Source organism: Nyctereutes procyonoides, unplaced genomic scaffold (assembly GCF_905146905.1).
Source record: "Nyctereutes procyonoides isolate TBG_1078 unplaced genomic scaffold, NYPRO_anot_genome, whole genome shotgun sequence".
Lineage (NCBI taxonomy): Eukaryota > Metazoa > Chordata > Mammalia > Carnivora > Canidae > Nyctereutes > Nyctereutes procyonoides.
Genome location: NW_026575126.1, coordinates 22,574,258 through 22,599,823, shown reverse-complemented (window position 1 = coordinate 22,599,823; position 25,566 = coordinate 22,574,258). Strand labels below are relative to the sequence as shown.

Sequence of the window (25,566 nt, the reverse complement as noted above, 5' to 3'; positions counted from 1 at the left end):
AGATCACATCCACATCTGGGTGAATCAGAGCTTGCCTTTCTGATCCCTCTACTGCCTCTTTCATGTCTGGTCACTGAGGATAATTATACGCCCAAATCCAACACATGATGGTTTTTCCCCCACCACTAAGAAACTCCAACACCAGCTGGGTATCATGTGGTTCAACTCCATTCTGGCACTACCTGGAGATAGCGTCAGATCCCTGGGTTAATAAGGACTCAGTCCCTTGATACTGGTGCCCACCTCCACTTCAGATATCCCCCTCCTATTTCTGCCCACAGGTTCAGACAGCAGGTTCCTATGACCCCTTCTTGGATTCAATTAATTTGCTAGAGTGACTCACAAAACTCAAATTTTACTCATTAGATCACTGGTTTATTATAAAAGTATATAACTCAGGAGCAGCCAAATGGAAGAGATACATAGGGCAAGGTATAAGAAAAGGGTGTGGAGCTTTTATATCCTTTCTGGACACATACCACTTTCCCCAAATCTCCACATGTTCACCAATCCTGAAACTCTGCAAACCCCATCCTTTTGAGTTTTCATGGAGGCTTCATTACTTAGGCATGGTTGATTAAACCATGGCCATTAGTGATGGAACTTAGCTTCCAGCCCACTCCCTACCCCTCCCTTCCAACCCTATAATCACATGGTTGGCTCCTCTGGCAACCAGTCCTCATCCTTAGGTGAAGTCCACAAGTCACCTTATGAACATAACAAAACACAATTTATTATTTTTTTATTTTATTTTTTTATTTTTATTTATTTATGATAGAGAGAGAGAGAGAGAGAGAGAGAGAGAGAGGCAGAGACATAGGCAGAGGGAGAAGCAGGCTCCATGCACTGGGAGCCCGACGTGGGATTTGATCCCGGGTCTCCAGGATCACGCCCTGGGCCAAAGGCAGGTACTAAGCCGCTGTGCCACCCAGGGATCCCACAAAACACATTTTAATGGTATTTCTAAAGGTTTTAGGAGCTCTGTACTAGAAACAGACAAAGACCAAATACATATATCTTATTATAAATCATAGTATCACACTGAACTTTGTCTATCTCCTGAACATTTCTCAACTCCACCTCTTGCTTTTAAGGCTCTCTGAGTTCTGGAAGCATTGTCATGCCTCTACCAGCCTGTTTCAATGGCTTCCTCCCTAGGCTCCAGGCCGTCTCTGTTGGCTCAGGCATTGCTCCACACTGCCATCAGATCTCCATTTCAAACACACATCTGCTGTCATTACTCTCAGACTTTCAGGGATTCAGTACCCAGGGAACACACATGCCTTCTACAACTGCCACAGCCCACCTTTGCAGCCAGGGCTCATTCACAGATCTGTTGGTCTGCTCCACTGGCCGTTTTGCCATCCTCAGGCATACCCCAAATGCTCATACTTCTACCCTTTGCACATGTTGCCATTGATAGAGTTCTTTTTCCTAAACAAAAAAGAGAATTGACTGGTTGACCTAACCTGGAAATTCAGGGGATCTAGGGATTGAATGCCACCATGAGACCCTTGTGCCCTTCCACCTCATGTTTGTGCTTGCCTCTGCCTGGCTTCGATCTCAGTGAGGCCCTCTCCATTTGGTGGGGCATCAGCTACGTACAGCCCTCAGTGGTCATGTTTACCCCAGACATTCTGCAGAAAGAGGGAATGGTTTTCCCAGAGCATAAACAGTACTCCTGGACAGTTTTCTGATTGGCCTGGCTCTTCAAATCTCTGAGTCTCTGGGGGGATGGTGTCCATGATAGGGAGGTATGGGTCATATACCCACCATGAGGTAAGAAAAGCTAAATTAGTTTAATCTGAATCTCAGGGACTGAGCAGGATTACTGGGAAGTAGAGGAGGCTGTTTCCCCCAAAAGAAGAAACAGAAGGCAAAAAAGCCTGAAATGACTTCTCCTTCCCCATCTGTTGAACTTCCATTCATTCTTTCTTTGAGATTCGGCTCTCAAATGTCACTTCTGCTTCAACATAAGTTTAGCCATTCACACCTCTGAGCTTTCTGTACCACATATGTCCCCATCCCTGGCCACGTCACCACCATCTACCTGCTGTGGTTATAACACAGGCAGGGCTCTGGGAGAGAGTATGGATGGGAGAGAAGAGCTCTATTCCTTTATTCTTGCAGAATGGAGTGCCATGGTTCTCACAGTGTTTTGTTAGTTACCTCAGGAGTACAGAATACCTCTTGTCTTTTGTTTGATTTTACATTTGCTTGGTGATATAAAGGTCTCATTTTCTTGAAGGATTATTTTTACTGTGTAGTGTGTGCTTAATGTAGCAAACAGGTACCTAAGATACACCAGTTGCTTAGATGGATAAGAATTCAGTTTCTAGAACCAAATAGCCTGGGTTCAAACCTCTGCTACTGTGCCTCAGTTTCTGAATCTATAAAATGTAGATATTAATAGTGCTTACCTAATGACCTGATAGGAGAATTAACTGAATTAATTCACGCAAAGTACTTGGAACAATGCCTGGAATATAGTAAGTGCTTTAATACTAACTTTTTAACAAAATACAAACCAACCAAAAATAACTGCTCAGGACGAGAACAGTGAAGTGTTAGTGAAATCAGACTTAGCCACTGAGCTGTTCTTGGTGCCCTTCTAGGGATTATGAGCAGCTAATTACATCCTGCCTCAGCCACCAAGACTTCCGAGGGCCTTGCAATCCCATTAACTGAGCTAAATGCTCCTAAGCAAAGGCTGTGGTGGCCACAGGTCAGTGGCCTCCCTCAGGGGTTCCTAAGAGGGGTTTTGATGGAGGCAGAAGCCCTGCAGGTGATTATGATGAGGTTTCTGGTCTTCCTGCTTTTGCAGTGGTCAGAGGGAGGAAGAAAGCAAGGGGATGCTGAACTGAAAGGAAAATGCAGGAGGGAGAAATGTGCAGTGAGGAAGAAACCAATCACTGCAATTGATCCTGAAATATTCTGCTTCTGTTCTTATGCTTTGTGAAGTCTGGTAGAGCCTCAAGAAACCCTCCAGCTCCCATCCTGACAACTGCTCAATAGCAGAGTGGGATGAAAACTCTTTCCCCATGACTCTAAGGGTCTCTCCAGGACAAGGCAGCAAGTATGTTCTTTCACAGACTTGTTTAAGACCCGTTGGAAGCACTCCTTTTCAATATGCCTTGGACTAGGCCAGCCTTGTTGCTTACTTCCCTGCATATTCCAAGAAAGAAAAAAAATCATTTTGGGACAATTCAAGCAAAAACAGTTCTTTAAATGAAAATTATGTTGATCTAGGTCAATGTGACACTCAGATGTGATATTGATCAGTAATAGAAGCTCTGAGAACTAAGAGACTTTTGTCTTTATAGGAAAAGGGAATGATTCAATAGGTTTCCTCTTCAGATAATAAAAGAACTAAATCTCCTTCCTTTCTATTTGGAATGAGTTACTAGACATTCCGTTAAGTAGCCTAGAGAGTTCCTATTCTCCTGGAACCCCCTTGCTGGGTCACTTATATGCCTTGTTAGGCCACTGAGTGTAGAACTTTCTCACCTGTCCAGTGAGGACAAATGGGCCTGAATCTCTGCTTCTTATTGAGTTGTGTTACTCTAAGAAATTCACTTTATCTGCTAAGGTTCAATTTTCTTATCTGTAAAATCCAGATAACAGACCTCATAGAGTTGTAAGGACAAAATGAGAGAAGTGTGCAGAGCGTATAGTTCGTGCCATTGATAGTTAGGCTATGGGTTCCTTGGCTGTTAGGTGGGTGTATTAATGCCCTCCTTTTCAGATGGCCATGAATTGTTGATAAATGCCCTGGGCACCATTTTGTAACTTCTGTGGACAATGGTCTAGTGGCTCTAGAACTTTTTCTGTCCTCAGAGCACCACCTCAACAAAGGGATTCTATAATCTCATTCATTCCATTATCACATTCTGTCTTTCCTCTGATCCCCTGCCCTTAGCAGGGAAAAAGAAATGAACAAAAGGCATCTCTCCAAGTAAGAAGGTAGACAGTAGGCTAGGTAAAGGGGTGATGGTGGTGTTTGGGGAGCATCACATCTCTAACATGTGGAGAGATTCATTTCTGCAGGTGTTCAAATCATCCTCTTCCCCAAATTTAAGGAGACTGAAGGCAAACAAGTCTTCATATAGATTAATCTCTTAAACTGCTATATGTATGCTTTTATAGTCATAATTTATATGTGTCATATTCACATATATTTTTCTTCTTGAGAAAAAAATAGAAAATTAACAAATTATTCCTCTAATTACCCTTTAGTTAAAACAAACATACACACCCCTTCCTTTGATTTCTTTATTTCATGAAGGGTTAGGCCTGGCACAGATGGAATACTATTTAGAGTTCACAATGTATTTAAATTACATAGTGTATTTGAATTTCAGGTCTTGAATTTCACATCAGGAAGCTGAATTCAGCCAAATTTCAATATGAAAATATCTCTGATCAGGGCATAAAATTGTACTTTAACCAGTTACAACTACCTTTCTCTAAGTCTTAAAGTGTATTCATTAACTGCTTTCACCTCTGCTGTCCTCATAATCTATGTATGTGCATAGCTAATATTCATTTTCTTTATGGTGATTATCTTGTTGATGAATTAGCAGAAGTGGGATTTTTTTTTAATTCATTTTCCTCAGTTCCTTGCATGCTTCTGGTGACATGCCATCAACCACCCAATCAAAGTGTGCTCAAGGAGTATAGTTATCAGGCTAGCCTAAGGAAAAAAAAAGGATTAGGAAGATAAAGCCATTGATCATGTAATATGTTTAGAGTCATATATATAGATATTTGTGGAATATCTGTCCTACTTATTTCTTCTGAAGATTCATTGGCTCCAGATATGCATTGGGAAATTAGAGAGAAATCAAGGGAGAGGTAGATAGAGGGCAGAAGTCTACATTGCAAAAGCTGTGTTATTTCAAGGGCCATGAATTGAATCATAAGCAGTAACTTTATTTTGTGTGTCTCCAGGCTCACAGAAGCATAGAATGGGACTCAGAGGCAGGAGAATGCAGGTGAGGGGTGGGCTGAGGTCGTGGGGAAGGGATTTGTGTCTGAGGCTGCTGCCAACCAGCCACTATGTTGAGCACTTTTACATGCCCTCTTGTGCAACCCTCCTAACTGCCTCCCTGGAGGCATAATTGTTTCCATTTTATAGAATTAAAAATGGAGCCTCAAAGAAGTTGACTAACTTGCCTAACATAGCACAGCAGATAAGTGGTGACCCAGAATTGGAATCCAGACCTGTCTGCCTCTAATGAGGTAGTTCTTTCTCCTGTAATATGAGGGGACATTAGTGGAGGCTCAGTATGTATTGTTTTGATAAATTATATAATGAGTTGGATGAAGACAGCAATTATTTTGTAATACCTCTGAATAACAGATACTATTCTGATTGGGTCTTTTCTGCATGAAAATAACTAGGCTTAGAGTAGGAAACCAAAAAGATTTTAGCTGATTTGGTCATTCATATATTCACATGCATTGAACTATCTGAATAAATACAAATAATCTCTGGTCTCTAGAAGATCAAATTTTATTGAGAGAGAGAAGCATGTTATCAAATAATGCTACATTAATGGTCTCTCAAAGGACTACTAGAACAATAATTCTGTCTGATGGAACAGAAACAAACTGCACAAATCCAAATTTAAATGTCACACATCCGACAAGAATCATCAAGTCTTCCTCCAAACTGTCTCTGAAATCCCTACTTCCTCTCACTCTCCATGTATGGCCTCTGTTTACAGAGTTTGTACTATCTCTCCTAGCTGGTCACTGTACATCCATTCTCTGCTACTTCTACTCATCTCCCACGTTGCCTCCAGTGGGATCTTTCTAAAACCCATCTTGCCATGATGGTTCTGCTCAAAGCTCCTCAGTGACACCTAGTTGCCATAAAGGTGAAGTCACTCCCAGTCTAACCCTTTCATGGGTCTTCCACATTGTAAGGATGGCATGCCATAAGCCTCAGGCCTCCCACCTATACAGGCAGACTCTTTGCCTCCTGTACCCCCTGGCTGCCCGTCAGGACTCAACTCCGGTGTTACAGGCCTTCCTCCACACACCATATTCCTCTATTGTAGCCTTTGTAATTATTTGTTCATACGGTTCCCTATCCCCATAGACGTGAGCCACTTAAGGGCTGAAACTGTCTTATTTATCTTCTGATTTCCCATTTTATGTTAGTGGAGCTACGGTGACATAAAGTAGACACCCATGCAGGCCAAATTAAAACTGAAAACACATTTATGCTGGGTCTTAAAGGCTGAACTTGCTGGCTAAGCAAGGCAGAAAGACAGCTTCAGGCAGAAGAAAGAGCATAAGCACAGGCACAGAGGTGTGGCTGTAGCATCAGGGGAGTAGGTGGTAGGTGGCAGTGGGGAGGAACAGTAGGGTCTGGAGATGAGACTAGAAAGGCCAGCTTTACGCAGCAGGCTATGGGATGCCATTTTCAGCACTTACTTATGGGCTCTGTGATTTAGGGCAACAATGCTGTTCAACTGCCTGAAAAGTGAGGACAACAATGTGTATTGCAATTTGGGGAGTGTTCACCACTGTAGCCAGATTAGCTCTTTGCAACCAGAATGTGCTCCAATTGGTCAGTGCCTGACTCTGTTGATTATGAAATATCTTAAATATAGTAACACTGACCTCCCAGAGTTGGTGGAATGATTAAACTAGAAAGCATTAAGAGCTAGAGTCTTCTGCAGTTACTAGCCAGGTTATCGTGTCTTCCTTTGGCCCAATTAGTAAGAAGTATTACCTGGCGACTTCTTTGCCCAGTGTGTATCTTGGTGCTGCAACTTGACTTTTTGTTTCATTATTTATTTATTTTAGAAACAGACATATTTTAACAGCTGTGCATTTCCTGTCCCTTTGTCTTCTAGTCGCAGTGCATTTCCTCACTCTTTGTGGTACAAGGTTTCAGATGTCTGTTCACAGTGTCCTGTGTGTTAGAAAAAATTTATGGTAGTACGCTTGGCCTCTGTCTCACCATCCCAACCAACTCAAACATTTTATTTAGTGACTTTTTCCATGTGGTGGGAAATGAATCTTGAGTGTTAGAGTCTAGATCTGCCAGGAAATTCGTTCTGGGATGTTTGCCCACATCCATTGGCATTTTTCAAAGGAACCCCAGGTGTCTACATTAACACCAGCAGGACCACTTCGGGCCTCCATTGGCATTTATCAGCTGCTTTGTTCTCAGACTAAGTATGGAAGTTAAAGATGTAAGAGGCAAGATTGTAGAGCCAGCATATCTAAGAATACAGCCCTCCCTTATCCCCAGACTCACTCCTGACACATCCTGGGTGTATTAGTCAGAATATGTCATTACAGGGTGCCATTCCCCTTTGATTATCAAGTTCAAACAAAAAGAGAGATTCTTTCTTTGCCTCCGCTGGGCAGTGTTTCCTACTTAAAATATAATTTAATTCATCTATTATTTAATGTGTTTGAATTTAGGGTCTGGCAGGTCAGAGTTGAAGAAGGAAGCCTGCTGCTACTGCAGCTTCTCCTCCCAAGGTGGTGTTTGATTTAGCAGTGTAAACAAATGACTGCATTCTCAAGAGGTCTCCAGCACAGCTGCCTGCCCTGGAGAGAGCTCGAACCTCTTCCGCTAGGGTGAACTCTGCTTCCTGGGGGGAGTATCAGCAAAACAACCAAGGAGGAAATGTAGGACTTGTGTGGACTTCAAATAGTAGTAGCCCTGTCACCAGGGTTCGACTATAGCAGTTGGGAAATGAAGGGAACAAGGAACTCCCTTCTCTTGCCTTTCTGTCCTTTGTTGTCACAAGGCACTTTAATGGTACTCTTTCAGATTCTAAACTCTGGTGCAAAACTTGCCCAGAATTTGCCTCTTAGACCATAAGACACTGTCTTTTTATTCACTGAAGATGCCCTTTGAATGTTTTCCATTACCAGTGCTATCTTTATGTTGAACCCTTTAAACTAGCCAATTCTTATTATGTACCTACATTATTCTTCCCTAATATCCATGACCATGTACATGATCATCTAGTTCCTCTCTCTGTAGAACCAAACAGCCTTTATAGACTCCATGGCATCAGCCTTGTTAGAACCTACTGTGTTTTCATTTGTGAGCTAATCAGACCAGACCAAATACGTCAAAATCCATGACCCTGGCTATGGGTTTAGTCATTTATCTTTGTCTCCCAAACACACTCATACACATACTCATATAAATAAATATTGTATTTATTTTTGTATGTATTTATTATTGGACTGTTAGCCAAGATTTTAACTTCAGGGACCAGAACAAGTAGCAACAGAGAATGAGGCTACTTTCTCTGAGGCAAGTGACCTCCCCAGGAGAACGTAAGGGTACATCGTGAGCCATACCTCAGAAGATGACCCAGGAACTTCTGCATTATGTCCAAAGCAGCTTCCATAATTGCTGTGCCTTTACTTAAGGGAAATTTGGTGAAGATGGCATTCTGGATGATCTTCATAAGCCCTCTTCATAAGTAGAGTTGTCTGACTTTCACTTAATGGCCAAAGAGGAGCTAGTGAACACCAGTGGTTTAGAACTCATCCCCATCCCTACCCCTGTTGTCCGGGTGGGACATGGGACTTTGGCTTCAGTCTGTAGCATTGTTCTAACCAGATGAGATGCTGTAGATCAGCTTGGAATGTGTTGTGTTCCAAATCATTATTATTTAAAGAAAATAACTGCCTTCCTCCCCAGACAAACAGCTGTCACAAATGAAAAGTAACCTGGCAGGGGCTTAAAAGCCATTAGCCTGTGTTGACTTTTAAGATAGTTTGCAAAAACAGTAATAAAAATGGTACTTATCAAGTTCTCATTATTTGTGAGACAGTTTAGTATCCTCCAGAGGACGGTTGCCTTGTCATGCCTCCTCAGTGAGCTTGGAGTGATCACTGTAACTGGCCTCATAAAGTGGTGGTGCAGTCTCAGGGGTTCATATGAGCAGAGCCCTTGGGCCAGTTTGGGTGCATAGCGAGCCTTTGGTAAGCACTAGCTTTTATTCTTACCAGGAGGCATTAACTCACCCTTCCCAAACACTGTCATGTGATCCTTAAAACATACCTATGAGGTAGGGTGTATCTCAGTTTTGCAAATAGAGAAACAGACCATACAGTTAGAAGACAGCAGAGTGGGGTTGGCAATCAGGGCTGTCTGTCTCTTAAACACTACACCATACCACTTTCCAAGGTGGGGAAAATAACCCGACTTTGAAAATGGATCAGATGCTTCAGGATAGAAATGAGACTTTGAGAACCTTTTACGTTTTGTTTTTCCACAGAGTATCAGGGTGCCAATCTAGGGGGACACAACAGGAAACGTGACTGTGAATCAGTTGCCTGATAAAACAGCCAGGATGGAGCCCACGTCATTGTGGGATTCAACAAAGTCATTGAAAACACCAACCGCTTATTGCAGTATGGATATCCCTTTAAGACATGAAAGGAAAGTTCAAAGAGAATGAGCTAGATGGCTCAGAAAGCCACATTATTAAAATATATTTGTTTTTATTAGCTTTTTTGCTTTAGTGAGAATTATACTCTCATTAGCATTATCTCCAAAACTCACTTGTTACTAATTACTCCTAGTTTATCCTCTGAATCCAGGGTGCACAGGATTATGTTCAACATATGGTAGTAAAGCTGTATTTCTTACAGCAATCAAGACTTCTAAATTTAAATGAATTCAATTCAACAGACACTTATTGAGTCCTTTTCTTGAGAAAATATTCTTCCAGAGACCACAATGAGTGAGAATGGCGCCTGACCTCCAGGAACTTTGTTTGTAGAGCTCTGGTGATGAGCACAGTAACCAGTGGCCACATGTGGCTATTTAAATTCTGATTAGAAAAATTTAGTGCCTCAGATGCCTTAGACACATTTCAAGTGCTCTATAGCTTTTTTTGGTTACTAGCCACCGTACTGGATAGGAAGATACAGAACATTTCCTCCACGTAGAAGGTTCTGCTGGGCCATGCAGCTCTACTGGGCAGGGGCAGGTGGTCTTCCTGTTGAAGAATTTTATCACCATGACCTCGTGGTTGGAATGGGACTTACTCTTACAGTAATGTGGAAATAGCACCACCCTTCAACTTGATCTCTGAAGACATGGATGCAGATTCTGCTCCTGACCCGTATTGACCTCAGGCAAGGCCCTTGGTCCCTCGCATGCTTGCTTCCTCCCTAATAAAGCAGGGACCCCTGTCCAGGGCCCTGTGATGCCGAGTAAATTGGTAGAACACGCCGTGTGTGGGTTGTAATGTCCTACAGCTAAAAGAAACCACAAAGAAGAACTTCCATCTCTCCAAATAATTTTTTCGTTTTGGAAATTTAATTTTAAATTCACTTGAATCATCCATACTAGAATTCTGTATATGCAGACCTAAACTTACTAAACTGATGTATTTATTTATTTTCATTTTTTTAAGATTTTATCTTTGAGTAATCTCCACATCCAGCATGAAGCTTGAACTCACAACCGCAAGATCAAGAGTCTCATGTCTCACTGACCGAGCCAGTCAAGCGCCCCTAAACTGATTTTTTTTTAATGAGATTCTTTTATTACTCATTTTTGTAGAACAAGATCTCCCCAGAGGAAACTTAACTTAAATGTGCTTCTTTTTCTTTCTTTGTTTTTTTTTAATGTACTCTAGCAGTTTAGTTTTGATCTTCCTTGTCCAAGGAGGTTGCCAATTCTCTGTCCGCATAGAGTGCTGTTAAGTTCTGACATGTTGGGAGCTGGGCCTTTGGTCTTCGACTATGGTGAAAGTCTATATTCCACACCAAAACAAAAAAACCAACAAGCAAACAAGAATGCCCCCAAAACATAAAATAGCAAACCTTATGTTATTTCCAGAAAAAATAACCATGTATTAAGGACTCTCGGTGTCACGAGGTACTTAAGTCCTTTATCTCATTAAAGGACTAACCAGCAATAGGCTGGGTGATGCCTGTTTGTAAAAGATTAGCTAAGTAAAGAAAACTTCCTATTTTTCTTTATGATGTGTAACCACATTTACTGGTATTTTTTAAAGAAATTCCACTTCCATTTGAGGTAATTATCTTTTTAATATGGTGTCACTTAAGCCTTGGCCCTCTGTATTTTCTTATTACCCGTGTTCCTCTTCCTATATCAGCTGGAAAGCTAACGGTATCTTGGGTTTTCTTTCTTTTTATCTAGAAGACAGAGAACACTACACGGGACCTGCTCCCAGGATATGGAGCTTGAGGTGGGACAGTTTAGTTCAGAAGCCCCAAAGAGAGTGGGTTTGCAGTATTTTGTAGTTCAGATTCAGTTCCTCAGTACAGTGACGCTGCTGGTTCACCTTCTGGGGTTGCCTGAGGGGTAAAGGAATTGGGCTTGCCTGCTTCTTACCCGGTCAGCAGGAGCTCGGGTCACTGACCAGCTCTTTATGACCTGTCCACCTTCCTCACTTCTCTACTTCTCCTGGTATTAGTTATGGGATCAAATGAACTAGAGTTTGACCCCTATTCCACCACTTTGGGGAAGTGACTCAGCCTCTTGGCGCCTGAGTTCCCCGGGCTGCAAAGGGAGGATAAATAAGAATTGTGCTCTCCTACTTTACAGGACAGTTGGGAGCATGTGGAGGGCAGTGAATCAGGCTGTGCCACGGCTCCTGAGATGGAGGGAGAAGTCTGGGCCTCTGAAAGGTGGGGAGGGAATCCAGCGCCAGCCACTTGCTAGCTGTGTGACCTCTAGCAGGTCTTCTGGAGTTCAGTTTCCTCTTCAGTAAACTGAGGATTCCAGGTAACTCACAGGCTGTGTGAGTTCATGTGTTCCTTTAAGCCTGTGTCACAACAGTCTTCTAACCAAGCTTCCTGCTTCCCCCCCTTGCCCCACCAGTAATTGTTCAGAAACACAATTGGATCCCACATGTCCTACCCTTGCTTAAAACCCTCCACTGGTTTCTTATGGCCTTTTAGAATTTGCCTGGAGGGCTCCCGGTTTTAGCATGGAAATCCTCCTGTCCTAGAAAGCTCTTCATTGGTTGGTCACACTGCAAGTCCCGCAGGGCAACTGATGTGGCCCTCACCCACCTTCCTACTGCTCACCCTCCCTCTGGTTCCTTCTACTTCTCTGCACTTTGGAAAGACCTAAGGAGCACTCAACACAATGCTGATGCCTTGGCCCTGCCTTTTGAGAGTCTGATTTCATTGTTTGGAGTGAGACCTGAGAGTAGGTGTCTTTTTAAAGCTCCTCAGTGGTTGTAAGCACAGCCAAGGATGAGAACCATTGCTCTATTCTTACAGGTCTCCGGACACCCTATGTGTTCTCTGTGCTGGAGCTGACCTTCCCCCCACTTTCTTCCTCTGGCTCATTCCTTCTCATCCTCCTCTTACTCAGAACTCCCTTCCTTCAGGCAGCCCTCCTGTTCCCCTCCAGGTAGACTTAGCCATGATGGGTTCCCAGACTACTCTGGACTTGCTTTCATCAGAGCCCAGTCATGTTGTATTGTGATTGTTGATTTACTCCACACCTTACCCTCATTAGGTCTAGAGTTTCTCTCAGGAAGAGATTTTTATCTTTCCTCCTTGTACCCCTGGAGCCAAGCAGGCTCTGGCACATTACAGGCTCTCAGTAAGTATTGGGTGAACAAATTAATCAAGACAAGGCTATCTGACCTCTTGTGAGTTACATTCTAAGAAAGAAACGTTGACACAATAACTCTAGTGTATTATAGGAACAAGAGGTTAAGGAAAAAACCAGATCCCAGGATAGTCTAAGAGTTTAACAAACCTCTACATTTATTGGACAACCCGCAACATTCAAATTTATTTATTTATTTATTTATTTATTTATTTATTTATTTAATGTTCAAATTTAAAAGAAATTCTTAGCTTTGCTTTTCTGTAGGGCCTTTGGAAGGTGGGGAGGGATGATTTTTTTTCCCCCTCTTCCAGTGGGAAGAAAGAAGATCTATTAGGAAACTCCTCCCCCGCCTGCATTACCTGTCAGAATCATAACTGGAAATTATTTCTTGGACTAAATGGTTTTGGTTCTCTGTTGTTTGTGTTCTCCTTCCCTGTTCTTCCCTCAGCTGGCCACCATTGTGTGTTTGCAGAGAGGCAGGAAGGTTCACTGCTACGACTGCTTTTCTCTCTCTTTTTAAAACTCTTTTATCAGCTTGCTTTCTGATCTTCAAAGCAGCCTGTATCCAGTGTGACCCCACTCCCTTGCCTCCCCATGCTGGGGAGTGAGAGCTCTGAATATTTTTGTCATTTTGAAAACTTGCATATTTGGACAGCCTTGGACAGCCGGGTGGTATGGCCCTCATTAAATCTGCAGGGATGAGAGCAAGTAAGCATTTGTAAGGCCCCTTTACCCCCAAATCTAGACACAGTGGAAATTTGACCCCAGACCTCACAGTTAAGCAAATAGTAAGTTTATAGATCTCCTTGCATGTGACCCATCCCCTAGGGCAGCAGCCCTATCCTCTGCCTTTTTTTTTTTTTTTTTTTGCAATTGAGTCTTTGCTGTTGGTGTTCTTCAGATGCTCTCAACCTTTGTGATTATCTGCAGTGCTTGATCCTGGATAAGTTTGAAAGCTATGATGATGAAATTCAGCTCACTCAACGAGCCCTGTCTCTGCTGGAGGAAAACAGGTTCTGGGCTGGTGTAGTGTTCCCTGACATGTATCCCTGGACCAGTGCCCTACCAACCCACGTGAAGTACAAGATCCGGATGGACATAGATGTGGTGGAGAAGACCAATAAGATCAAAGACAGGTGATGTTTCAGGCAATCTTGAAGTCCCTGTGCATCCCCAGGAATGTAACAGGAACAGGAGGCCCATCACCTAGGGACAGTAGGGTTACTTGGAAAGGCACAGAAACACTTTGGTATCAGAGAACTAAGCTAACTAAACAGTTGGCTCTGTTAGCTGTGTGGAACCAGAAGAGCTCAGTTACTCTGTCATCACTCCCACAATTTAGCACTGTCCCTGGCTGGCATTTGGGCAAGTTTAGAGATGGAGACCTCTAGGTATTGAATTATCTTCATATAGAGGTTCTACAAATGAGGTTTCTCCAAAGCCACTGAAAAATTACTATTGGTACAGAGTCAGAGATTGAGACTGGCCTCAGCTTAAAAATCAGTGAAATTTAATTAAGGGGAGATAAGATATTTTATAATGCTCAAGGTAGAATCCTTGAATTAAAGCAATTACAAGTCACTGTGGCTAATATTGGTAAGTGAGATTTGAACTACAAACTAGAAAATAGAATCAGTTTGGAACATTTTAGGGGTAAGGTTTAAAGAGAGTGAGTTCTGAGTCCCCTTGTGCTTGTGAAGTGCCAATAAACTGTCCATTCCCATTCCCATCCATTGTCCCTCCCTCTGGTTTCTTTGTAGGTACTGGGATTCTGGTCCCAGAGCTGATCCTGTGGAAGACTTCCGATACATCTGGGGAGGGTTTGCCTATCTACAGGACATGATTGAACAGGGGATCACAAGGAGTCAGGCCCAGGTTGAGGTTCCAGTTGGAATCTATCTCCAGCAGATGCCTTACCCCTGCTTCGTGGATGACTCGTGAGTCAGAGGCTTTCAGTCTCCCTCCCAGACATATTAATCAGGTTGATGGGGTGAGAGGGAGTAATCCCCAGGCTTCAGTCTCTTTGGAGAGAAACCCCAGGAGTGGGACCAGCTTGAAGAGCATGGAGCTCTGAATGAGGAGCCAGCCTCTCCCAGACTCCAGGCAGGGCCCGACGGGCAAGTGAAGTGGCAGGGAGAAAAGAGTTGGTGTTGTGGGTAGAAAAGGGAAGATGAAAATAAAAGCAAGGGAAGTGAGGTTGGGAAAGGGGACAAAGGCTTTTTAAGTTTCCACTACGTAGTATGTTTGGTATGTGGAAGAGTTCTGGTCAGAGTGTTTGCCCAATGATTGCCAAATCAGCAAATTAGGACTCTGCATTGCAAGTAGGTCTGGTTCCTAGGAGCCTCAGAATAATGCAGCTCCTTCCCTAATTAACATTCCCATGGTGCATGCTTAATGAGAAGGTAGAGGAATGTGTTGGATGAGCTGGAACCCTCCCTTCCTGCCCACCCCCAGGCCTGTGCATCTGTTGGCCAATAGCAAGCTAAGCAAGTAGCCTATTGTTTTCTGAACGTAAATTTGGGGGGTGATAGAGAGAGGGACAGAGAGGAGGAGAGGACGGAGTGGGCTCATTTACCATGGTGGATGTGGGCAGGAACACTCCCAGGACAGCAGCAGAGACCCAGACTGGCTTAGGATTCAGCTTCTAGAAAAAAACACATTGTGTCAGTGGGGTCCAGGAAGGAGAGAAACACTCACAGCCTGAAGAAAAGAAAAGTCAAATTGCCACCTGACAAACAGTAAGATAAAGTCCAATGTGGGCACAGGAAACCCTCTCTCAACACATTAGTCCAATGGGATCTCCTTCCTCAGCTCTACAGGGACTAAAGAGGTAACAGTGGCTATTCTGCAGTCGGTTTTGTTTTAGACAATAGATGTCAATGGGACATAGAGTCAAGGGCAAAAATCCAGTTCCACATTTGGCAGGGTAGTGGGGTACACAATAAGGAGTCTGTGACGAGTCTGGCCATTTAGAGTGGGAGAGCTCTCTGGTGGCAGATCCCAGAGTGCAGGCTTTAGGAATTTCTAGTTCTTTCTTTAGGACCATCTTGAGAACCCTACCACATTGGAATTGGCCCTTCCTGTGACAACCAGCAATTTTCACTACATCATAATCCCAAGGGATTTACTAGCACATCAAGCACAGGGAAAATATGTGTAAAGTTTGCAATAAAGGAATTCCAGAATATCAAATCTATCTTGCTTGCTAGAATGAATATCCATGGAATTACTCTACGGGTACATGGCAGGTAGAGTAGTTGCTACTGGATCACTGATTGATTGTTGGGTCAATTGCCTTCTGAAAGTGCCACATTGAATAATTATTCTGTACCTCTTCCTGCATAACTACAGTTTGATCCCCTGGGACAGATAGTGCTAAGGTGGCTGACGCCCTTGGGGAGCCCAGTTATTGGTCTTACCACCAGTATCAGTTCTTTTTATTGGTAGTTTACTTTCTTGGACTTCACTGTCAGTTAGCATGTATCTATTCCAGTCACAACCACATCATCAAGTTTGTAGTTCTTTCCCATGAGATCTTACAAAAAGGTCCACACTGTATAGCATACATAGTACAATTTTATTTTACACATATAACTTGTAGAGCATTCATCTGAGCTAACCAAAAAGCTACCATCTTGCTCTAAGGAAAATGTAATCCTTCAGGAAAGTGCAATGTATTAAAAGATTCAAGCCCGTTAATGCCCAGGGGGGATTTTTCTGCCTTCCCCTCCATCTGGGCTTTGTTCTCATCACATCCAATCAACAAACATTTACTCTACCTCCACCAGATACAGGGCATTCTACTTTTCTGCTTCTCTCCTCTTGCTTCAGTTTTATGATCATCCTGAACCGCTGTTTCCCTATCTTCATGGTGCTGGCCTGGATCTACTCTGTCTCCATGACTGTAAAGAGCATCGTCTTGGAGAAGGAGTTGAGACTGAAGGAAACCTTGAAAAATCAGGGTGTCTCCAATGCAGTGATTTGGTGTACCTGGTTCCTGGACAGCTTCTCTATCATGTCAATGAGCATCTTCCTTCTGACCATATTTATCATGGTAAGTCAGATGGAGAAAGCCCAGAAAATCTTGAATAGTTTTGTACCTCCCAGCCCTCCTCCTACTAATGAACTCATGCCTGCAGTCATCTGGTCACCAAGGATAGCCTGATATGTAACTACCCAGTCATTTCAGCTGAAATGGTCATATGCAGCTGCCCAGGCATTTCAGCCAAGATGGAAAAGACTAGTGTCTCCCCAAGGAGCCCCAGTATCATAGTGTGTTCCCCATTCCCACTTCAGGGACCTACAGTCTACATAGATTATCTAGCCCCATTCCATGGACTATATGGAGAAGCTACTGTTAGGAGAGCCCAAAACAGAATGACTATATGTGCAAAGGGTTCTCTCTTTCAGACACGGAAGAAATGAGTACAAAGAGTGTTTTCCTGGGATTACTGTCTCAACCAGAAGCTGGGGTTAGAATGTGAGGAGCCTTTGCATTGTATTAGGAGAACAGACCTAGACTGTTTATTAATTACCATCAGGGTCACACCATTCATGGCTTGACTGTAGGATATTCTGCAGCCCAAAAAGTCTCCAAGACATTTTGAAGGATGGGACTTAGAGTCTGTCCTTTCTCAGCAATAGAGTTTTTACAGCTGCCAGCAACATGCATAGGTCCATCCTCTGCAAACTTGCAGCTCCCTCACAAGCTAGACTTGGAAATAAAACATCATTTCATAATATATTCTTTTCCTCCATTTTTAGTTCCTCCACAGATTCTCTTTTGTACTTGTTAGATGATAAGTTTCATAAATTTGGGTAGTTTTTTAATATTTATCTGGCAGGATTTCATATAAACTTCAGACTTTAGACCTTGCAGGCTCCTGTTATGATGCTATCAAGCTTGTTTTGTCTTTCTACCGGTCATATTAAGTGCCCCTCTATACTAAGCAATGTGTGTGCTGAACCATAAACTCTGGCTAAGTGTGTCCTATCCCATGCTGGACCATACTGATGTCAACCTGATTCAAGAATGTTCCATCACATATTCTGTCCACCCAGCAAATACTCAGTTAAACCAAATCCTACCCCTTCTTTTTGCAATAAAATGTATGATTCTGAAGGGTTTTGTTTTCAGCCTTACTCAAACCCTGTGCTACAGCCCTATCAAAACCAGTGCTGATGTAGAGGTCATCCTGTTCAAGCGACCTAGCTTTAAATTTGTGGCTTTAAATTTGCAGGATCCGGGCAGCCCGGGTGGCTCAGCAGTTTGGCACCACCTTTGGCCCAGGGCCTGATCTTGGAGACCTGGGATCAAGTCCCGCATCAGGCTCCCTGCATGGAGCCTGCCTATCCCTCTGCCTGTGTCTCTGCCTCTCTCTCTCATGAATAAATAAATAAAATCTAAAAATTAATTAATTAATTAATTGATTAATTTGCAGGAAACTTGAGCTCAACAAAGATGATCCTTGTCTTCTTCTAGTGGTCCCTTTTTCCTTCTCAACCTTCAGTCTGCCCCTTTTCCCATTTCCAAGACGTTTTATGTCCTCCGAATTAAAGGAGTCAAAATGCATAAGTGTCTGACTTGTCATACATGTCTGACATATATGATATCTTGCAATGTCTGGTAAGTGACATTGAGATCTGCCTTCCTAAGAATGGGCATTAATACTTCAAAGCTTCTAGGACGTGAGATAAAAAAATGTTCACTTTCTTGCACAAAGGAGTTTCTCCTTGTGGGAACCAGATCATTGTTCCAGTGATGACGGAAACAGAATTTTGCACACCAAAATAAGATTCCTTAGAATGACACTCCCATCTTTGCCTTGTCCTTCCTTCCCACCTCAACTATGCAGGAAAGAAGCTGGAAGCTGGGACAATGGGAAGGTTCCAGTTATTCAAACTATTAGGAACAGAAAAGAAAAGTGGTCATTAGAGGAAGCCAAGGTCTGTGAGGCTCTTGGGTCAGCCCAGTAACTTTCATCTCTGCTTGAGTCGATGAAAGACTGTATGGGCCTAGAAGCTTGTCAGACTTTGCTTTGAGCTGGGAAAATAAATTTATTTATCTTAAAGTTCTTTTAGCCATAACCATATGTTCAGCCATGGAGTTGCTTTTACTGAGCTGTGTGATTAAGGAAAAGGAGTGAGCCTTCCATAGTGATGTGGAGAGCTTTTTGACACACAGGAGCTCTGAATCCCAATTTTGATCTTCATTTAGAGTTCCTTGGAGTTTGGTTGTAATTAAACCTAGCCCTCTTCCACCTTCCTTTGCCATTTGTTTTATCCTATTTTTCAATATGTTCTGTTGGTGCCTGGCAAGCACAAGAGTGTGAATGAGGGAGAAATGGTAGCAATAGCAGACAAGTGGCACATTCATTCCTCTCAGTTCTTGCACACCCATGATAGATATCACTCATTTCTCTCATTTCTATTAAGAAACCAATCCTTCAGGGCACCACGAACAATTGATCAGAACCCATTCAAGAGATGAACCTATGTGTACCTTTATGTTCTCAAGAGAAGAGCAAGATGCTCTATATGTATTTGGAGTTCTGTGCAAAGGATGAAATTCCTCATAGGAGGTCTGTAGTAAAGGAGAAGCAAGAAGGCCTAATAAATTTGAACATCTCAGTTTATCCTATAATGGAAGTGGGCAGCAGCTCACTTAATGAAAATTGCTAATTTGGGCCTATTTTCTACATAGCCAAACTGATTGATCCACTTTGGCTGTGTAGAAATACTGAGTATTTCCCTGGGTTCTATGCATTTGTACGATACTGATGAAGAGGGAGGATTAATCCACTTCCAAGTGATGTGAATTAATTACTGATATGTTCACCAGTGTGAGTGGTAAATCTCAGAATACAAGTACACATGATTGAGTCAGCAGGCCAGGCCCCAAGCAAAATATTACAGTTTGTTGGGGAGTCTCCTGCCTCCTTTTTTTGTCCCTCATCTACTCAGTGTATCTTGGAGCTGTATGCTCTAAGATCTTCCTCCCTTGCTCTAGGCTTATTTCTCCCTTCCAGCCAAGGATTTGCTTACTTAATACATAATGATTTCTTGTACTGATAGGCAGCCTAATGTGTTGCCCTCCCAGGGAGAATGGCACTCCATGGATTAGAAGAATTCAATGGCATTGAGTCTCAAATGAAGATTTGGGGTACGAATGAGAGATGGTAAGAGAAATCACTGTGGAGTAAAGGGCTTCTGAAGGCCCAGAATCACAGCACAGAGATCACCCCCAAAGAGAGATGGTTCCCTGGACAGGGGTAGAAAGTATTGACTCAGATGGCCTCTTTGGTTTCAGCATGGAAGGATCCTGCATTACAGCAACCCATTCATCCTCTTCCTGTTCCTGTTGGCTTTCTCCACGGCTACGATCATGCAGTGCTTCCTGCTCAGCACCTTCTTCTCCAGAGCCAGCCTGGCAGCAGCCTGCAGTGGTGTCATTTACTTCACCCTCTACCTGCCACACATTCTCTGCTTTGCCTGGCAGGACCGGATGACGGCTGATCTCAAGATGGCTGTGGTGAGGGATCTTGGGCTCACCCCTAATATACAAAACATTTTGGCCAACGCATCTGTAGTAGTCCTGGAAAACTGGACTGCCCTTTGTGGGGATCCACTTTGCCTTTTGGGTCAAAGGGACATAAGTTGTAAAGGCACAGGGCAAAAGTTGGGTCAGTCTTCATCTTGAGCTATGCAGCAGCAGTCCCTCCTTATCAAACCTGCCTGATAAGTCTGTCCTGGGATGCAACCAAAAACCAGTTCAACTCACAGGTCCTTGTATTTCCACAAGAGGAGAAGAGCCCAGCTCATTTCACTCACTTTTCTTTTTGCAACATGTGAGAAGATTCAGGAGAGAGTTTACTCCCTAACTGTTCTGCCCAGAAAGATGTTTCCATTCATGAAAAGCATTTGTTTCTCTCCATAAAAAACTTGAATTTGAGTAGCTTATACAAGGGCTTTTATCATGTTCAATTACTGCATGCAGAAATGAACCAGTTAAGAGCCAAGCCCTCTTGTCAGGAGAGGACTCTAGAAATGGGCTTTGATTGCTTAAGAAACAGATCTCTTAGTTCACAATCCCCAAACTAACAGCACTTTTTTAACCAATTTCAAATGGGCCATTTCCACCCTCTCATTAACCAGGCTTCCAGGTTCTCTAGAGTGCAGCTTTACTTGGCCTCCAGAACTTCCCTCCATAGTTTTCTATGCAATGGAGTCAAGAAAGGACCACTACCTGCCTCTTACTGGGGAAAGATCTAAGTTGTTCTGATAACTCACACTTATTTGGCTACAGAACTGCCAGGGTATCTTCCTTTTATGTCTCATGTTAAACAAGAAATTAATTGCTGCTATTTATAGCACCTAGTTTTCTAAATTGATCACAATGGGCTAGTATCAAAATATCCTCATGGTCTAGTAGAGCTGGGCTGTCTTGGTATACTAGGTAGACATCAGTACTTTGAGACCGCAGCTAACTTCATGGGTGTGTGGATCCACCAAGAAGCTATAGGTCTGGCAGTGCATGGACAAGGCTGAGTTGAGATTTTTAAAATGGTTTTTGTGAACATACAGCTGGAGAATCTCTTCCTTCTAGAAGGAGACAGTTTGAACCCCACCTTGGGTCCTACAAACTCCAGAGAGGCCTCTGAGCGGAGGAAATGAGACCAGCCCATCCCTCTGTAGTGCTCTGTGGTTTCTGCCATGCCAGCGACCACCTGTGGGGTCTTGGCTGGGGACTTTCCTCTTTGACTTCCGTTTGCACACCACCTATTTAGTTGACTTGTTCTCTCTACAGAGAACCCAAGGAAATGATTGTCCTGTTCTGGAGAGGAGAAAAGGTGATAGCAGTGGAATCTGAGGTTCTTCTGGCCTCACTGACAGACCTCAAGAACCATCCCTTGCCTGGCCCCCAAGACTGTTCTAGGACACTGATGACTTTGTGGAACTTCTTAATGGGATTCACACAAAGCAGCCCAAGTTATCTTTGTTCTAGCAAGAACCGTGTGATCTCAATAAAGAGGTAGGAAGAAGGGAGAGAAGTAGGAAGGTGAACCTGAAGACCTGTGGTTCTTTGGTGTGTTGTGCTTTGTGCTGTTTGTCTTTCTATTACACAACTATATTCTACTGAACAGGTGACATGTGGCTCAGTGAGTGTAATGTCAGGTCCCTGAGGCATTTCCACATTCCCTTTCTGTAGGAAAACTGTCTTACCTCTCCCTGGGTTATCCTTATACCTGGACACAAGCTGGACCACCCTTTTGGCCCTTGTGGGCATCTGGGTGCTGTTGGATGGGGTAAAAGACCTCTGTTCATCTCGTGTGCCCCTTTTGCCTCACTGCAGAGCCTGTTGTCCCCTGTGGCATTTGGGTTTGGCACTGAGTACCTGGCTCGCTTTGAGGAGCAAGGTCTGGGACTGCAGTGGAGCAATATCGGAAAGAGTCCCATGGAAGGGGACGAATTCAGTTTCCTGATGTCCATGAAGATGATGCTCCTTGATGCTGCTCTGTATGGCCTGCTTGCCTGGTACCTTGACCAGGTGTTTCCAGGTAAGGGTCAACTTCTATAAGGTAAAGATATCGATATTGGGTTTTTCAGATCCCCCGCCCTCACCCACCCTTCATCTAGTTTAAATCTTATCCTAAGTTCTTTCAATTAGGGCCCTTAGAGCCAGCATTTGAAACTTAAACTGAAGTCAAAAATCCATCAGTGAATACTGTTGGCTCTACTTTAGAAACAGATCTAGAATTCTGATCCCTTGTCACCACCTCTACCCCTTCCTTCCCAGTCTAAGCCTCATTCCATAATCATTGTCTACCAGTCCGTTCTCCCCACTGTATTCAGAGATCCTTTCAGAATCTGCATCAGAGGATGTCAACCTTCTGTTCACATCTCTCCAGTGGCTTTTCCTCCTGTTCAGAGTAAAATCCAGTGTCCCAGTCCTGGCCAATGTGATGCTTCATTATTAATACCCAACTATCTTCCTTGTTTCCTGTCCTTGCCTTCTCCCTCATGTTCTCCGTTCCAGCCACATCTGCCTCCTTACTGACTGACTGTTCTTTAATACACTAAGTACATTTCCTTCTCAGGACTTTTGAACCTGCTATTCTCACTGCCTGGAGCAGGTTTCTACACCCCCTTCCCCACCATGTCTGCAGGCTTACTTCCTCACTTTTGTTCAGATGTCACTTCATCACTGGGATCTTTCCAGATTGAAAATATCTAAATATCTATCCCTATATAAATCACATTCCTTCAGTGCTTCTGTCCCCTTTATCCAACTTTATTTTTGAGACATCACTATCTGACATGATGTATCTTCACATGTTTGTTTATTGACTCTCTACCCTTAGTAGAATATGGGTCCGTGAGAGCAGGCCCACAGTCTGTTTTGTTCAATGTTACAGGCTCAATACCATACATAGTGCCTGATTTTTTGAGGACATTGAATAAATACCTGATTAACCTGCAGCATGGAAAAGCAACTTCTGAATCAAAATTGGTTGTTTGCACAGTTTCATATTTGCTTTGTAGAAATCAGATTTTCCCTCAAATTAGTATTTTTTCGTAGCTAGAGAAGTTCCACTTCCATTCGAGTGGGCTCCAGGTCAACCAACAGTTACCTTGTGCCAGGCTTTCAGTGCTGTGGCCAGAAGTAGACAGGGGAGAGTGAGGCTGGGCCCATCCCTGGGGCCGGAGGAATTCACATCATCTTGGGGCAGCCTGTGTTAGGAGAAATACGTAGGCAGCAGTCCTGGAATAGGAGAAAGATTATAAAGCTGAGCCAGGAGGCCTGGGTTTGGATCCTAGCTGTGTGATTATATTAGTTTCCTAGGGCTGCCATAACAAAGCACTACAAACTGGGTAGCTTAAAACAACAAATTTTTTTTGTCTCACAGTTCTGGAGGCTAGAAATAGAAAATCAAGGTGTTGGCAGGGCCATGCTCCTCTGAAATCTGCAGGGGAAGGAGCCTTCCCTGCCTCTTCCAGCTTCTGATGGTTTTTCAACAACAATCTCTGTCTTCACACAGTGTTCTCCCTGTGTGCGTGTCTGTCTTTACCCAGCCGTCTTCTAAGGACACCAGATATATTGGATTAGGCTCCCATCTAGTCCTTTGTGACTTAATCTGAACTAAGCACATTACCAGTAACTATTTCCAAACAAAGCCAAGTCATAGGCCTCTGTTTTTTCCTGATATCAAATGTGTTGTTTTTTCCCAAAATCGAATATTTCTCTAATACTAGCCAGGTGTCAAACAATCAAGTCAGTTCTGACAGTAACTACCCAGAATTAGCACAGACCCCACAAACAGATTCAGTCCTACAAGACTGTTCCCACTTCAGATGCAGCCACAAATGCAATGCCCAGGCTACCCACTTTTGTCCACCTGACTACAAATTCAGGAGTTCTCACAACTATCCCCACCCTCCAGTCTCAATTAATTCACTAGAATGACTTACAGATCTCAGGGAAGTAGTCTACTTACAATTACAGTTTTTAATAAAGAATATAGCTCAGGAGCAGCCAAATGGAAGAGATTCATAAGGGGAGGGTCAGGAGGGGTAGTGCATGGAGCTTCCATACTCTCTCCATGTGCACTACCCTCCCAGCACCTGGATGTGCTCAGCAACATGGAAACTCTCTGAATCTCCTTGAAGAGTTTTTATAACTCAGTCTCCAGCCCCCTTCCCCTCCCTCAAGATAGAGAGTTGGGCTGAAAGTTTCCATCGTCTTTTCCCAGGCCAGGGCCTCCTGGTGACCACCCCCATTCTGAAGCTATCTAGGGGCCCTACCCTGAGTCGCCTTATTAGCATAAACTCAGGTGTGGTTGAGAAAGGGGCTCCACTCATTATGAACAACAAAAGACATTCCTGAAGGGAGAAGAAATGTGTGGGAGATATCAGAAAGGGACACAGAACATAAAGACTTCTAACTCTGGGAAATGAACTAGGGGTGGTGGAAGGGGAGGAGGGCGGGGGGTGGGGGTGAATGGGTGACGGGCACGGAGGGGGACACTTGACGGGATGAGCACTGGGTGTTATTCTGTATGTTGGTAAATTGAACACCAATAAAAATTAATTTATAAAAAAAAAAAAAAAAAAAGACATTCCTGTTGCTCAGGAAATTCCAGGGGTTTTACAAGCTCTGTGCTGGGAACTGGGGACAAGACCAAGTATTATTTTGTATTCTACCGTGGACCTCAACACATCTTTTTGAGAGGGTGGAAGTGCTCAATTCAACCCATAACAGTGACTTTGAGCAATACATTTGACCTTGCTCTGCCTTAACTTTTCTACTTACTGTGCCACTAGAAGGAGATCTAATAAGTGAAAATTAGTTGGATTGAAAATGAAATTTGTCCATAACTCAAGAGCTTTATTTTAGCCAAGCTAAAGCTTTATTTTGTCCAATAACTATATCCTGAGCAGCACCTATATGTTAGGGTCAGCACGAGTTTTGGGGAGAAAAGAGATGGAAAAGACAGACCCAAACCTGCCCTTAAAGGGCTGACAGTCTAGCAGCCATAGAACATGGGATAATATTAAATAAGCAAAGGTAATGTTCTCAAAAAATTAACATTTTATAGGGAGCAAAGTCTCCTAAGAGAGCTGACTAGAAATTTGGGAGTTTTTTCCTTGGAATCCAGTAGAATGGTTAAGATCAGTGGTTTAGAACCAGATTGCCCATACTGGAATTCCCACACCTCTGTTTAATTAGCTGTGACTTTGGACAGATGATTCAAACTCAACGTGCCTCTGTTTCCTTATCCACAAGAATACCAGAACCTATCTCTTGAGGACACCAGAACCTATCCCTTTAGTCCTCTCTGTTGAGTCCTCTCTCAAGAGAGAGGACTAAATTTTTAACACATGGAAAGTGCTTACAATAATGCCCAATGTAGAAAGAACATCTGACAAATGTTAGTGACTATCATCATTATTTTTATTATTGTCTGGTA

At 43.2% G+C, this 25,566-nt stretch overlaps 1 protein-coding gene across 1 annotated transcript in view; it reads left to right on the top strand.

The window, feature by feature from the left end:
• ABCA4 (ATP binding cassette subfamily A member 4) overlaps positions 1 to 25,566 on the top strand; it is a 127,189-nt gene that overhangs the window by 40,488 nt on the left and 61,135 nt on the right. Inside the window, exons 12-16 of the mRNA XM_055340937.1 lie at positions 13,529 to 13,734; positions 14,359 to 14,535; positions 16,430 to 16,652; positions 19,908 to 20,129; positions 21,951 to 22,155. Of these exons, the coding sequence (XP_055196912.1) occupies positions 13,529 to 13,734; positions 14,359 to 14,535; positions 16,430 to 16,652; positions 19,908 to 20,129; positions 21,951 to 22,155 (1,033 nt within the window). The remainder of the gene's footprint in view (positions 1 to 13,528; positions 13,735 to 14,358; positions 14,536 to 16,429; positions 16,653 to 19,907; positions 20,130 to 21,950; positions 22,156 to 25,566) is intronic.